The sequence below is a fragment of the Solanum verrucosum genome, unplaced genomic scaffold (genome assembly GCF_900185275.1).
Source record: "Solanum verrucosum unplaced genomic scaffold, falcon-dt-bn FXZP01000150.1, whole genome shotgun sequence".
NCBI lineage: Eukaryota > Viridiplantae > Streptophyta > Magnoliopsida > Solanales > Solanaceae > Solanum > Solanum verrucosum.
In genome coordinates this window covers 2,948,178-2,965,234 of record NW_026020371.1, presented here as the reverse complement: position 1 = coordinate 2,965,234, position 17,057 = coordinate 2,948,178, and the positions used below count along the sequence as shown (strand labels likewise).

The 17,057-nt window shown below is 33.5% G+C and overlaps 3 protein-coding genes across 3 annotated transcripts in view; all 3 read right to left on the bottom strand.

Moving 5' to 3' along the window:
* The window catches only part of LOC125838361 (protein TONNEAU 1a-like), a 1,213,107-nt gene that overhangs the window by 459,997 nt on the left and 736,053 nt on the right, over positions 1-17,057 (bottom strand). The window lies entirely within an intron of this gene.
* The window catches only part of LOC125838365 (uncharacterized), a 532,039-nt gene that overhangs the window by 139,605 nt on the left and 375,377 nt on the right, over positions 1-17,057 (bottom strand). The window lies entirely within an intron of this gene.
* LOC125838354 (cytochrome P450 71AU50-like) lies at positions 11,734-13,317 on the bottom strand. The gene is made up of 2 exons (XM_049517420.1): positions 12,442-13,317; positions 11,734-12,355 (listed from the first exon to the last, which is right to left on the bottom strand). The coding sequence occupies exons 1-2, from the start codon at positions 13,315-13,317 to the stop codon at positions 11,744-11,746; spliced, it is 1,488 nt and encodes a 495-aa protein (XP_049373377.1). The 3' UTR covers positions 11,734-11,743.

The window sequence follows — 17,057 nt, the reverse complement described above, 5'->3', positions numbered from 1 at the left end:
TGTAACTTGGTGTAAAAGTTGTGGAGTGCGCATCCGTTGTGAACTACAAGATCATGATTAAAAATGTTTGGTTGATTTTAAGGTGGGTTGATAAGTCCAAGGGTTGTGAAAAGAATAGAGTTGATAGTCTAAAGATTGTTTGAGGACAAACAAAAGTCTAAGTGTGGGGTGGTGATCTTAAGCATATTTATATGCCTAAGTTGTCAATATTTGCCCATGAATTTATTGAAGTAATGAATGATCTTGAGTCTATTAGCTTGATTTTGTTATACTTGCTATGATTATGCACTAATACATGTGATTAGAGATTTCAGGAACTCTCAAGGAAATTGGAGTCAAATTGAAGAAAAGAATTGCAAGAGAGCATGAAAGCGGCTAAGAATGAAGGCCCCGGGACCAGGCACACTACTAGGCGCGAGGAGCCAATGGCCAACATTCAGTGGCCTTTCTCGGGCGCTATGAGAGGTGCGACGCGCCAAGGCCCAACATTCTAGGGCCTTTCTCAGGCGCTTTGAGAGGCGCGCGCGCCAACATGGAAACTTCAGAGGTGAAGTCTGGGAGCGATGGGAGGCGCGACACGCCAGTGGAATCCCGACTTTTCCAGCTTAAAAGTGTTAAAAAAGGATTCCTAATTGTAATAGACTTTGGCTCTAATTTTTCTACCATTATAAATAGACCCTTAGGGCTCCATAATTAGCGTTTGACTTTTATTGGGTGTGCAAGAGCAAGTATTCACGTTTGTAATAGGTTTTGATCTTTTAACTCTCCTATTTTTCGAAAATCGCATGAACAGTTGTATTTTGTGGTTTTCTAATAGCATGAGTGGCTAAACACCTTAGTTCTGGAGATGTAGCTACGAATGAGTTGTTGATTATTAAAGGATTGTTGAATTAATTCTTGGTTGTCATTATTAGTTACTTCTATGTTCTTGTTTTAGTATTTTATGATTGATCACCATAAGATAAATATATTGTCTAAACTTGAATCGGGAAAGGAGAGGTTAGATAGACCAGAGAATATACAGAGCTTGATTGATCCATTAAGCTGAGGTGATTTGTGTGCAGGAGTGAGCCGGACGAACAACCCGCTTGGTTACGAAACGGGATGAAATATAAATGCTCGCCAGTTAGTTTGTTTATCCCCGCTCAACGATGTAGTTAGACAACTAACTAGAGTAGGCGACTAGAGGTGTATAACCCGACTCATACAATTAAGCCTGTAAACCAGTAACTTGACAACTGAAATTACTTCTAAGTCGATAATATGATACATAATATTCAGTATATGCTGCAGCCCTGGAATTGCCTTTTACTTGCTTGAAACATCATATTAAAGTCGTTCACAATTGGTTACTCTTATTTAGTGCATAATTATTAGTAGTTAACAATCATCACAATCTCTTAAACAGTTACTTTTACTTTTATTCGTAGCATTAAGTGTTAGATATAAATTGATCATAAGTCCCTTGGGAACGATAACTCGTTCTTCAAGAATATATATTACTTGCGCGACCACGTACACTTGCGTTTATACTGGGAGCAACAACACTCACACAGGCTGAGTTCTAACCACAGATAAATTACATAAAACATAAAGTAACTCAAAGTCATGGAGTGAAATGATCAGTTTGGACAACACAAATGGAGGAAAAAAATACAAGAAAAATCACGAAGACAAATACCGACACATAATGAGAAAAAAAAGGAAAAATTACGCGTTTAAGCAAATTTATACTGCTTAATTACTCATCATAGCTATAGTTTGATATAATTACCACTTGCGACTAACATTATACATTAATTACGTGGGCTGACTTCAAGCTTGTATAATTAACCACGTTTGTATATATATAATTCGCCAGAATATAGAAATACATATTTATAATATACAATTATCTAACCGATATACATATACAATTCACCTCTCTCCCACTCTCTCACTCTCCTCTCTCCTCCTTCTCCCAATCTCGCTCGTCTCTCTCCTCCCTCTCCCAATTTCGCTTAATAACAATTATCTAACCGATATACATATACAATTCACCTCTCTCCCACTCTCTGCCCTCTCTCGCTTGCCTCTCTCCTCCCTCTCCCAATCTCGCTCATCTCTCTCCTCCCTCGCCCAATCTCGCTTGCCATTTATACAAATACATATGTATAATATACAATTATCTAACCGATATACATATACAATTCACCTCTCTCTTACACTTTGCCCTCTCTCACTCGCCTCTCTCCTCTATCTTCCAGTCTTGCTCGCCTCTCTCCTCCCTATAACATGTAGCTATGTATTGTAATTATTAAATTATAGCTATGGAGAGTAATTAGGCTATTTTTGAGTGGCTATATGTGAAAATTCCTCGAAAAAAAATCAGCTCAAATGACTCAACTACCCTCAACATAAGGGAAGCAAACATGTTCACCGGCTACCTACTTGAGCTAGTTTACCTCCCTTTTATAATTAAGTACATTTCAAAGCTAGAAAAGGAAAAAATATATATATATACTCCCTTCGTCCTAATATATATTAGTAGTTTGATTTGACATATAATTTAAGAACAAAAAAAAAGATAAGTGTCAGAAACACACTGAAACTGTTTTTTTTTTTTTTTTTTTGAATTTTATACCTAAACTATTGGCAAGGTGAGTTTCATACATAAACTAGCACTTATTAATTTGAGAAACTTAAATTATTTTTTATGTCATATAATTATATAAACATACAAACTCATAAAATAAAATTTAAAAAGGACTCATTAATAAGTTTTTCGTCACGACTTCGATGAGGTTCAAACCAAAAATTACTATCCCCTTTAGGTACAGTGGATACTTCCTTCGGCTCTATTTATTTGTTAAATATTTTTAATTTGATTTCTCCTTTTACTTGTGTCATTTTTGATAAATAAAGGAAGGTCAATTTTTTTTTCTCTATTATATCTTCAATTTATTAACACTGAGTTAATATCTTTAAAAAATATAATGAGGTAAATGGTAAACTCACTGTGCCAACTATCATTTTTTCAATTATTATTTTCTTAATAAGCATGTCAAATCATAGCTAAATAGACTAAGGAAGTATATAATAACCTAATAACATATGTTATTTTATTGTAATACGAGGCATATTGGATGCCCATTTAATAACCTAATAACCAGACAAAGCTCAACACAAACATAAATCAATAATAATATTCCCTCCGTCTATCTTTATTTGTCCATGATACTATTTTGAGATGTATAATAATATTTATTCACTTTATAAAATTAATAAATAATTTATCATGTTGTGTCTATTTTATCCTTATTATTTAATACTATTTATTTTGCAATGTTTAGATGACTTAAATTTAATTAATAAAAATAATATGATAAAATTACTACTATCATTTATTGCTCTTTAATCCCTATGTAAGTTAATAATGAACAACTATCTTTGGACAGAGGGAGTAGTAATGTTTTGGCCTTTTGGATTTTAAATTAAGATCGATTTTGATTTGTATAGGGCACGGGTTGGGTGTAAGATATGCGTTTCTTTTAAAATTTTATTTTATTTATTGGGCTTATGTACATATGAATAAAAATTATTTTATTTTATTATGTTATTTTTTTTAAAATACTCCCTACGATTTTACTTGTAACACCCCGACTTTTCAAAACGTCTAAATTACCTCGTATATTCGTGGAAAGACAAGGAGGGTGAGTAATAAATTAAGAATGATGTGGTATGTCCTATTTTAAGTGTTCAGGTGTTGCATCTCAAGTTAGGTAAGTGGCAAAATAAAAGTTGGCGGAAGTTATCGTAATTTCCTTCTTAAAGATTTCTCTGAAATTTGGGTCAAATGTCTTGGAGGTTTTCTCCCAATCTATAAAGAGTTATGGGGCCACAAACTATTGAATCGAAGGTCTACGAGTCTAGTTTCCAACGCATCAAACCGTTCATTCATACGACTTCAGAATAGAGAGATATTCGCATTTTCGTGGGACTGCGCAAGCAGGCGCGTGAGGTGGGGCCCTAGGTCGGTGGAAAGTGTATATATCTTCTTCTTCGCGTTTTTTCTTCATTTTTAAGCTAATTATACAGAGAAAACATAGAAACCCATTTTTAGGATCAAGTAAAATATCGATTTTCTCGACGTAAGTTCTTGACGAAAGTTGTTCTACGCGTTGGGCTCATCATCGTGGTATAATTTGTTTTATCGATTGCGTAGCATATCACATTTTAATGTTGGGACAACAGGGGTTTGAATATATTTAAAGGTTTTGAGGTGAATTACGAAGCTAAGATCGAGGTAAGACCCTTCTTTCATCGACTCTAGCTTTTATAAGCACCAAATAGCAATTTGCGACGGAAACACATATCTTTTATTGTATTGTCATGGTATCTTTTATTTTATGTGTTGATTACGGTCCTACCTTGTTGTAGTATCGAGGGAGTTACGAGTTAAAGTCTTTAGGCGACGTGAATTTAGCGAAAAAGGTATGTTAAGGCTATTCTCTTCCTATGGCATGTTCCTCAAAGCTTAGGAGCAATGTAATTGAAATGTTATCGTTGTATACTTGTAGCTATCATTGTTGATTGTTGGTTGCTCTAGTGCGTATAATCCTCTCTTATCGGGATTCTTATTCAGTAGTAACATTCGTATGTTGGACATGACTTAGAGGCTAATTGTATAAGTTGCCTATAACTAAATTGCTCACTTTTAGCTGTTGGATTGTTATTGTTGCCTTTGGGTTATTGTTGTTAACTGCAGGAATGTGATCTATGCCTAGCAGGGTTATGTTCTGCCTACAGGGCTGTATGGATGCCTAAAAGGGCTATGAGTTGCCTACGGGGCTATATTGATGCCTAGAAGGGCTATGAGTTGCCTACGGGGCTATATTGATGCCTAGAAGGGTTATGAGTTGCCTACGGGGCTATATTGATGCCTAGAAGGGTTATGAGTTGCCTACGGGGCTATATTGATGCCTAGAAGGGTTATGAGTTGCCTACAGGGATATATATTGAAGCCTAAGAAGGTTATGTACTCCCTACATGGCCATGATGTTGCCTAAGAGGGCTATGAGATGTCTATAAGCTATGTTGATGCCTAAGAGGGCTATGTGACTGCCTGCGGGGCTAGGAGACTACCGATAGGGGTATACAGGCTGATTGGCACCTTCCGGGCTTATGGGGGCCTGAGTAGGTGGTCTTGTGTGTTGTTTGTACCTACCGAGCTTATGGGGGCTTGGTTAGGTTGTTGTTTTATTATTTTTGATAAATTTAGATTTAGAAGCAGGTCAGTATAATTATCTTATCCTTAATTTATTTATCAGATTATTCCAGTATATCAGGATACCTCATCATAGTCTATTGCCTTTCATACTCTGTACATTATTTTGTACTGACGCCCATTGCCTTGGGGCGCTGCATTCATGCATGCAGGTCCTGACAGACGACCGAGTAGACCTTCTTATCAGCAGGATTGACTTTTATCCGGTTGGTCAGCCCCTTTCCTCCGGAGCTGCCAGAGTTGGGAGGTTTGTTAACTTTTGTTGTATATATTCTCATGGGTAGGCTGGGGCCCTGTCCCACCAATCTTTACTACTCTTAGAGGCTTGCAGACTAGTGTGTGGGGTTTATAGCTACGTTATGGCCATGCTGGCCTATGTTGTTGGTTTGCTGAAGCTTGTGAGCTGTTTGATGTATTGTACTGATATTTACCTATTTTTAGTTTTGGTATAGATATCATGGTGGCCTTGACGGCCCAATCAGGACTTCTGTGCTAGTTGGATATTTCTTTATATAAACTCTTGGGAGTAGCTGGTTCTTTTGTAGATCTGTTGACAGGGGCCTTGCCGGCCGAGGGCTTAGTTTTAAGCCGAGATATACTTGTTTGTTTTCTTAATTGCATGTGACTGCCATGCGCTAATAGCAAATGGTTCAGCAGGGTCGGCTCGGGCCTGAGTTTTGGCTTTAGGAGTCAGTTGCGCCCTTTGAGTTTGGGGCATGACATTACTTGTCAAATTTTGAATTGACACACTTATTTAAAAAAAATAATGATTAGTATAATGAGTTTATCATTTTATCCCTATTAATATAAAGTCTCAACTTCCAAAAATATTTACTCACTACATTTTTCAAAGAAAAAATATTGTACTTCCTTAATTTGTCAAAAAAATGACAAGTAAACCTAGAAATTAAAGTAGGAATATTTGACAAGTAAAAGTGCACGGAAGGAGTAATAAATTTGGTTGAGTGATTTTATAAGAGAAAAATCAAGTTGAGTGATTTTATTGATACAAAACAAAATTGAATGACTTTGTCACACAATTCTTCATAGTTGAGTACCTTTGGAGATATTTACTCGAGGAAATGTCATATAAAAGGTTTTGAGAAACAATTGTGATTTTAACCATCATAATGCATGTATTAAAATATCTTGCATTACTAATACCATGAATTTTTATGTGTTAGTTATACATAGATTGAAAAAATGTGTCAACTAAGATATTAATAATACTTAAAGTTAATGAATGCATTATTTTTCTTAATACAAATTTACCAAATGATCCTTTACATTGCTATTATCATAAATTTTTATATATCAATTATAAAGTTAATATCAAAAATATATTTAAATTATTTCAATATTCTAAATTTTATATCTGAACTATTGAAAATATGAATTTTCTAACACTCTATCTCAACAAGAGACATGAAAGACCACCACTGCTCATGAGTGAACAAAACTTTATTCTTATCAATCAGAATGTATGATTAGACAAGCAATAAGTGAGAACACAAAGACAGTGTACTTACCTTAATCATTTGTTTAATAATAATAATGAGATGATGAATTTCCGTTGACAAATGACCACATAGTCCAATACACTTTACATTACACAACAAGAAAATCAAATTGTTTCACTTTAATTAATTTAATACTATTTTAGTTCTACTATATTAGAAGTGTGGGTTTAGAAAGGTATCAACATGTTCGTTTTTTGTCAATAAAATTAAGATTGAGGGTTGTTTTGTCATTTTATGTATAAACTACACTATATTAATGGTAGCTAAATGTAAGTGGCTTATATTTAAGAGCCACTGCATTTGCTGTGGGAATGTGTTATTACTTATTTGCCACCACATGGCTGTTGAAATGAATTATTACTACTTTGTCACCTCATGGCTTTGGGAAAATTCTCTACTTTGAATATGAATAATTAATATTTCCTCCTTCTTATTTTATTTTGTACCTTTTTCTTTTTAATTCGTTAAAAAAATGTTATTTTACTATAATTATAAATAATTTAAAATTAAATATATTTTTAATTTTTAATGAAATAATTTATAACCACACAAATATTTAATAATATTATTTTAGATCATAAATTTCAAAAAAAAAAAATCTTTCTGAAACATCATGACAAATTCAACGCCACATAAAATGAGAAGAAGGAAGTACTATATAGAAGCTAACAATTATCCGTTAACATGTATGTTTCTAGCCTAGGGTATTTTTAAATTTTTTGTATTCTATCTGTATTAATTTGTTATTCTTATTTTTCTTTTAATTTGTTATACATTTAAAAATTACGTAAAAAGTATTATAAATTATAATAAATCGATTGACTCTCCAAATTTTATCTATGTCACATAAATTAAAATAAAAAATAATAATAAACATTGGATCCGATATGTGCTAGCACAGACTCTTATATGTAGTACTACTATAGATATGAGATGCTCAATAGGGTATTTCTTTTGTATTTTATAATTGTGAAACAAGGTGTAGTGCACTAAACTTTTATCATTATCTTTAATTAAACAATTGATGGGTTTGTTGACAAATGATGACACAATGCAGCCAGTCTGCACTACTATTAATCAGCCTAAGAAGGATTATTAAAATGATAATTAATCTGAATTTTGAAAAGTTCTCTTTAATGGTTTGGTTGAAAAATACACATGGGGGGGGGGGGGGGGGGGGACAAACTTCAGTACCGCTAGGTCTGAAACATATATTTAACAAAAATTCAAGTTAATTTTCAACAAGAAAATATTTTTAAGGACACCATTAAAGAGAAATTTTCATCCATAGTTAAAGTATTGAAACATGTATATCACTGTTATACTACTTGATTCATGTTTTAGTTTAACTTGATGAAGAAGACTATTGAATTTTGATTGGTTATGGGAGAAGGTGTCCACAAGAACTCAAAAAAATATGCGTGGTTTCTATATTTCTTTTTCCATCTATATTGTTATGATTAAAGAATGTGTATGTTTTATTTTTATTTTCTTTTTGTGTGTGTTCTTTTTATTAGACTTCTTTATTTTAGTTGATTTTTTTTATAGTTGTATCTCTATTTGACCTCAAATTAGCCAGTTATGACTTTATTGGAAGTTTGTTAATTACTAATCAAGATTCAGAATTTACAGTTGGTTGCTTAAAAGAAATTAATTTTAAATATTGAAATACATCTCTTATTTGGTATTTCTTGACATACTCTTAAAGATTTATTTATAATTATTGCATTTTATACTCATAAGATGCCTATTTTCATAGAATTATAATCGTAACAAAAATTTACATGGGACACCAGAGATTAATATAGAAGAAAAGAAGCAGAGGAGCACATAGGTTTTATCCCAAGTTTAGTAATATAGGCTAAATTTAAATATAACTTATAAATGGATTAATTGTATAATTATCATTACATATTTCAAGCAAACATATATGATAAAAACTAATTGAAACACTTGAAAACAGTGCACTGTAATTTACATGGAGGGATCTTTTCCAAACCTCTTTAGAGCATGTGTTAAGAGCATCGAAGCTCTACGAGATACCTCAACAAGTGGTACCTTCACTATCTCCCTATTTCGTAAAGGTATCTTATCCCCTGTAAGACCATCGCATATGTCTTTAAATTCCTTGACGTATTCATCAATATTTTTGGTTCCTAGCCTAACACTTTGTAGTTGTTGTTTAAGCTGAAACTCTTTATCTTTTGTTACTTGAAGATAAGTTTCTTCCAAGCATTCCCACATCTCTTTGGCAGTTGAGCAGCCCACAATTAGGTACATGCTTTCTTCGGTCAAAGTGTCTGAGATCCAACTCCTTAGCAACACATCTTTCTCCTCCCAATCATCAATGTTGCCACTATCTTTTGCATCCTTCTCAGCCATTACAACTTTCCCAGCAGCATGTCCAGTGGAACAACTGCTTTTAGTTGGTTATTTCTCTGTGATGAGATAGGTTAGTTTCATCACCTGAATCAATAGGATATTTGTGTCCTCCATATGAGGTAGTCTGTTGGCTTAAGTTTAATGGAGCAAGTGAATCAATTAGGATATTTGTGTCCTCCATATGAGGTAGTTTGTTGGTTTAAGTTTAATGAAGCAAGCGGCAATGAGTTGGTGAAGTGAGGAGGTCGACATAGTATTGGTAGAAGGGGTCATTGCAATTTAATGTGTGGTTTTTTTTTTTGGTTTTTTTTATCAATACTCAGAGAGCGGAAGAGCTTTTAAGATCTGATACCATGTAGAAATCTCACGTCTAGGATTAGAGAAATCAAGGATTGTATTGATGATTAAAATTGTTGAGTACATACTCCTTATATATGAGAGAATTGTAGAGTCATAAGTTAACTATACTTAGAGTCCTACTACAATACCTATTACTACTGTAATAATAATAATAATGTAATTATAAATAATCTAATCCTATTCATAATATAATCATAGTCATAATCTAATCCTAATCGACTTCGGCTAGTATAATAAGTAGAGCCGTCAATATGGGCTAGGCCCGTTGGGCCGGTCTGGCCTAATCCGAGATTTAATAGGGTTGGGCTAAGATTTTTGGAGCCCATTTAAGAAAAGGGCTTTTTAGTCCGGCCTGAATAAGCCTGCTGATTTGTGGGGCTTGAGAAATATAGGTAGGGCCGGCCCGTGGGCCAAATAAAAATAATTAAAAATATATAATATAATATTAAAATTTAAAATTAAAGAGAGTCCAAACTCAAAATCTATTTAATATTTAACTAATTGAAACCGCATATAAATTGCAGATGAAAATGAAGATGTTAAGACAACCTTGTCACAAGCTGATTCAGATATGCTTGATGAAGATATCATGAAGTGTTTGATATGCCATAGATTTCATGATGTGTTAGATACGCCATAAGTTTAATGATTTTTTTAAGGAGTTTATTTTTAACTTTTTTATGGTTGGAATATTGTCACATTTTTTGTGTTTTAATGTGACAAAACAATTAGGTTAATATTTCTATTTAGATATTTATATTTTTATTTGAAAAAACCTTAATAAATATTATAAAGATAATTTTATTTGTGGATTTGATTAACAAGTAGTAACATTAACACCATGTAATATTGTTTTGTCGATATTTATGATAATATTTTTAAATTATAATTTATAATTTATTTTAATAATTATAAAAAAAGTATAATTTTAAAAAAAGTGGGCTGGCCCGGCAAGCCTGTAGCCCACGTACTTGTGGGCTGGGCCGACCGTTTTCTGGCCCACACAAAAAATGGGCTAGCCCGGCCTGACCCGTAAAATGTGAAAGCCTGTATGAGTTAGCCCGAATGGGGTGGGCTAGCCCATATTGACAGCTCTAATAATAAGTAGCAGCCTAGTCGATATAAGTAGTCTAATCCTAGTGTGACTCTAAATCTACATCAGTTTTGTAAACATGTGTGTTGTAAACACGTCAGTAAGCTTCTTTGGACCTGTTCCTTTGACATATTCCAATCATCAACTTCCTTCATCTTCAATAGATTGTACTATTATTTGTGATGGAAGTATCTATCATTTTCTCTGTATTTTGTGTTCATCTGGAATGTGTTTATAAGTTTCTTTATAAGAGGATTTACTGTAATTTACTACTTCCATTGTTCCAATTTAATTTTAGTTATAAATTTGGGTATAACTTTGTGAAATTTTATAAAATAAAATTTACATATTTAAAAATTGCATAAGAAGTACTACATGTCTACATAGCTAATGAATCCAAATATTTTTAAAAAATAGAGAAAACTATAGTCAAAGAAAAACCGTTTGACTTTCCAAATGGTAACACCTTCACATAAATGGGATAGAGGAAGTTTCTTTTACTCTTTTCAGTGTTGTCATAATTTTCGTTAGGGCAGTTAAGAATTGTCATTCAAAAGAATTATAAGAGCTGTAGACTGTAGTTATTAGTGTAGAAGCCAACAATTGAGGATGCATAATTCTTGATTACTCCCCGTACTTATCTTTTCTGCATTTTGTGCAGGTTTGGACCCGAGTATCAACGGGATTGTTGGCTTGTATGAGTTCATCACTAGTCAAGAGACCAGGTCCCTTGACTGTACGTACTAGTAACAGAAAGTAAGGTAAATGCTTAAAGTTATGATTTTCTTGATGTGGGAATAGTTAGGTCTCATCACGACTTAGAAAAATTGGGTCAATAGTCGTTACAATGACGATTCTTCAGGTATGAACTTTCATCTCTTGACTTGTTAAAACACTTTCAATAGGAAACAAGAGAGAAGAGGTCAATTGTATATACAATGAGACATTTGGAAGATACCAATTTTATTAGGTACAGATGTACTGTCAATGCAGTATTTGTAGAATAACAGGGGAAGCACACAACAATCACAAAATCATATAGTAGAAACTTTCAATGTTTCTTGTAATAAAATGTTAAAGTATTGAAATACTACTTCTCTTACTATATGCACTGTAGTTGTATCATTTCTTTAGTCTATAAGTTGGAATAGCCAGCAATGGCTTTTCTCTACATGTTACCATCCCAAACTTCTCATCATTGTCTAAATCACAAGGCTGAATACCATTTGGAAGCTCCCACTCAAAGCAATGCACCAATTGTGCCACCACAAGGCGGACTATGGTAACTGCCAACTGCATTCCAGGACAGCTTCTTCTCCCAGAGCCAAATGGTAAAAGTTGAAAGTCGCGTCCACAAAAATCTATACTGCTCCCAACAAATCTCTCAGGCAAAAACTTCTCAGGCTCAGGCCAAACATTTGGATTCCTATGAATCGCGTAACAATTTATTATGATTCGGGATCCCTTTTGTACGTGGAAACCATCGACTACACAATCTTCCATGGACTCATGATAAAATAGTGGCGCTACAGGATGCAGCCTCAGGCCCTCTTTGACAACCATGTCTAAGTAGTTTAAATTCTCCAGGTCGGATTCTTCCACCATTCTATCGAGGCCTACCACTTGTTGCAACTCCTTTTGGAGTTTCTTCATCACTTGGGGGTGCCTAAGAAGTTCGGTGAGTATCCATTCTGCTGTTGTTGCTGTAGTGTCCATTGCAGCCAGAAGCATGTCCTGTATATAAAAGGAAACAGGGGAATTTGTGATATATTAAGCTTATACTAGTATATATGACTTATAAATGGGATGAAAGTACATACCAAGAGGATAGCCTTTATGTGACGACGGTCAAACTGAAATTCTGCTTCTCCAGATTGCATTATGTCCATCATGGTGTCCACAAAGTCCTTGGTTTGCTTCTGGTCATGTGAATGAACATGTTCATCAATAATCTTCTCAAGGAACTCATCAAAAACCTTTGAAAGATCCTTGAGTTTGCGAGTGAGACCCTGGAGATCAATAACACCAAGGAAAGGAAAAAAATCTCCAAGATTTGGTGTGGATGCTAAATCCACAACATCTTGAACAATAGCCTTGAATCCCCTCTTGTCCAAGTCCTCATCCATGTACTTCTTTCCAAACACCATTAAGCAAGTCAAGTTAGCATTCAAGGACAAAATCCTTGCACTAAGATCAACAACTGCGCGATCATGAGCTTCCTTTTTAATGGATTCAATCAGAAGTTGAACTTCTTGCTTTCTCATGGATTGAAATGAATTGATCTTGTTATTGCTCAAAAGGTGCACAGTGCACAATTTTCGCATGTTGCGCCAATACACACCATACTTTGCAAATACCAAATTCTTCTGTCCATAAGACAAATATTGAGATGCCTCACTATGAGGCCTACTAGCAAAGATGTGATCATATGTCTTGAGGAACTTCTCGACTGCATCAACAGATGAGGCAACGATTGCAGGTACCAGTCCCAATTGCACATACATAATAGGACCATGTTTCTTGGCTAGTTTTTGTAAATCTTTGTGTGGATTTTTACCAGCTAACAAATGAAGATGTCCTAAAATGGGAAAGCCTGTTGGACTTGGAGGAAACCTTTTCCTCTTGTGAATGTTTAGTAGCACATACAAGGCATATACAAATAGAAAAAGCACAAGAGTTGCCCATATCAAAGTCATTGAGTTAGAATAAGGAAATCCAATATCCAAAGTTATATTTACAGGCACAAGTCCTGTATTGATAATCTTATACTTTTCGAATGCTAATTAGCAGGTATCTACTTCTTTAATTTCTATAGGAATAGACTTTAATTTCTATAGGAATAAAATAAAACTATAAGTCAAACAATTCCTAACGCTGCATTTCACTTGCAAGTAGGGGTGGGCATGGTACGGTATATCTAATTACTATATTATATCGAAAATTTTAATACCGTGGTTTTGGTATCATGGTATTTGGTATAATATATGATATATGGTATACATTTTAATTTTCTTTGGTATTCGATACGGTATTTGGTATTTAGAAATAACATACCGAAATACCATACAGAAGTATATAGTTACATAAATAACCACACACACATTGAAATGTATTTGAATTGTAATTGATTAACAAAAGGAGCTGTTTGTACTTTATTTTGCATATATATTTTTTACATGTGTAATGTGTTAGTATGATACAATTGATACCTTTTATTGAATTGTCGAAGTCATAATACTTTATTATACGAGTATATATTAATCGAAGTTAAACAAATTATGGTTACCAATTTACCATATCATAGAATATTGAAACTGAACTTCAATATACCGAACCATACCAAATTAAATTGATATGATAATAATATAATATTTTAAAAACCGAATATCAAAATTACGATATCAAAACTTTCAAATACCGTATTGTTACCATGCCAACCCCTACTTGCACGAGAGATATCAATATTCACAACAAAAGTCCAGATAATAACCGACCAACCAAACAAAAAAATGGAACACACCAAAACATCATTATCTATAAAAAAGTATAACATACTAATATATCACCTGTTTGGACATAATAATATAAAATGTAACTCTATCATCTTAATTACCAAACTAAATTTTGCTTTCCAATTCTGCATGTTCATCGAATGTCTAACTATTTGACATACAACAAAAAAGCTATCTGAATAGGTTGATTATGATACTCATGTAACACCTTAAAAAGTTCTAAGCTAAGACTTAAATCATTCTTCATTTGCGTATAACATCGTATCAGGTGATTTTTAAATTGTGCTTAGGTGTTAAGGTCAATCCTTTAGTGTGGAATATATTTGGACATGAATTAAGGTCACAAGAATCCACTAGTACAAAATTGAGTTGAAAGCTTACTTACAGATTAAGTTTTGATATAAGATTCTACTTAGGTCAACTTCAAACGATCATATCTTTCAGGAAGTTGATGAGTCGGTAATTTCGACTCATTTAAGGCTTGTTATTCAATGATTTAGTGTCCTCAATGTCTATTTTTCACTCATAACTAATGTTAATATGTTGATATGCAACAATGAAGTCTTAAGAGTGAGGCAAGAACATTACAATGCGAAAAGCTAAAGAAAAGAGAAGCTGGAGCTCGCAAAAGCCACTCAGCGACTCGCCGAGTGGGCCTCCATCTCACCTAAATTTCCAGCAAAGTAGCCCATGAACCAAACCAACTTGGTGAGCAAAAAGGTGATTCGACGACGCGCCGAATGGATCGGCAACAACGATCAAGCTCGCCAAAAGTTCCAGAACATTTTGATGGAGGAACCAAGCCGAAAGGCGAGAAGAAGAGCAATTCAGCAGATCACCGAATGGGTCGGTGATCCCGACTTACTTCACTGAGTTGACTCCGTTCTGAGTTTTTGTGAACGTATAAATGCAAGTTTTAAAAGAAGAAAAGTAGTTTCCAAACTGTTTACTCCTAGGTTTTTGAGAGTCTTTACAGTTTGAACATTGTTTAACATTCTTAGTAGAGTTTGGAATTTAGATTTGGAGAATGTAAGATTTTAGCTTCGATTTCACATTTGGGGATTGCAGATCGTTAGCAAATCAGACGGAAAACTTTGTTGGTAACGATTTCTTGCTTTTCACTATGCTTAGCTAAAACCCCTTACTTTAGGGGTGTGATCATGTAGTTGAATGCATTAATTGCTGATTTTAATGTTGTTTTGAAGTGGGTTCAAATGGCTTAAGTAATGATACAAGAAGGATAGTTAAAAGTTTTAATAACAACACACATCTCAAAATAATAATTACATATTTTTGCAATTAGAAATGTGTTTATTCCATTTAGAATATAATTATCACAACATAAAAAAGGGATATCTTTTCAAATTCGCTGAGAAGCAATTTTGTGTACGTCTTTGCTTGTACGAGAACAATAAAATAAAAGTATAAGCCAAACAATTCCTAACGTTGCATTTCACTGGCAAGTAGGGGTGGACATGGTATGGTATTTACTGAATTACCATACTATAACGAAAATTTTAATATCGTGATTTTGGTATTATGGTATTTAATATATGATATACATTTTTATTTTTTTGGTATTCGATACGATATTTGATATTTAGAAATAACATACCGAAATACCATATCGAAGTATATAGTTACATAAATAACACGCACGCACACGCGCACACATATATATGTATATATATATTAAAATACTCACAAATATGCAACCTAGCTGGTATTAGTATAAACTAAAATGTTTAGAAACTTTGACTACTCTATTTTGATTGAAATGTATTTAAATTGTAATTGATTAACAAAATGAGCTATTTGTACTTTGTTTCTCATATATTTTTACATGTGTAATGTGTTCGTATGATACAATTGATACTTTTTTTAATTGTCGAAGTCATAATACTTTATTATACGAGTATATATTTGTCGAAGTTAAACAAATTATGGTTATCAATTTACCATACCGTAGAATATCGAAACCAAACTTTATATATCAAATTAAATTGGTATGATAATAATATGATATTTTAAAAAACCGAATATCAAAATTAGGGTATGGAAACTTTCAAATACCGTACTGTTTGTATGTTACCATGCCAACCCCGAATTGCAAGAGAGATATCAATATTCACAACAAAATTAAAGTCCGGATAATAACCGACCAAACAAAGAAAGAAATGGAACATACCAAAACATTCCTCATAGGTATGTTCTCTTCGATTTTTCTGATACTTTGCACCTCTCTCTCTCTGGTAATTGTACCAAAAGTTGATTGGTTTTTTAGAGTCTTGCTTTATTGATAATCATAATATGCGAGGAGCTACAAAAGTGGATGCGATATTTTTGTGTTTATGATTATTTCTTTCTGAAATTTTGACTTGCATGTTAGAATTTAAGGTGGAAAAATTAAACCATCTTGAATATGCAGTCAAGGTGTTTGATGATGTGCCCAAGTTATCTTATTTGATGAACATGAATTTTGGCACACTCACTTTATTTTAAGCTCTCAATTTTGATCAAATTCTTAAAAGTTTAAATAAATCTAAATGGAACTTAGCCCATTTAGCTACAATTAATCAATCTACTACACTTCTCCTCTTGCCTAAATATCTGAAGTTGGTGGTTATTAAAGGGATTCCATAAAGTCGTCAAAAATATTTACATCGCACTCAATCTTGAGGTTACACCAAGAATTATATGTAATGCTCCAAATATGACCGAGTGTATTGGTGAGTATTTGTTTCTTTCTTTCTGTAATGACCAAAAAATTCAAAGAGGAAAAGTGTTCCAAAAGGCATGTTCCAGCTATATACAACTTCTTTCAGTATTTCTGTATGCACCCATTGCATCAATAACACATTAAGGAACAAGGTCCATGCCTTCCATGTGTATTGACTATACAAAAATAATAAAGATCCACTGTT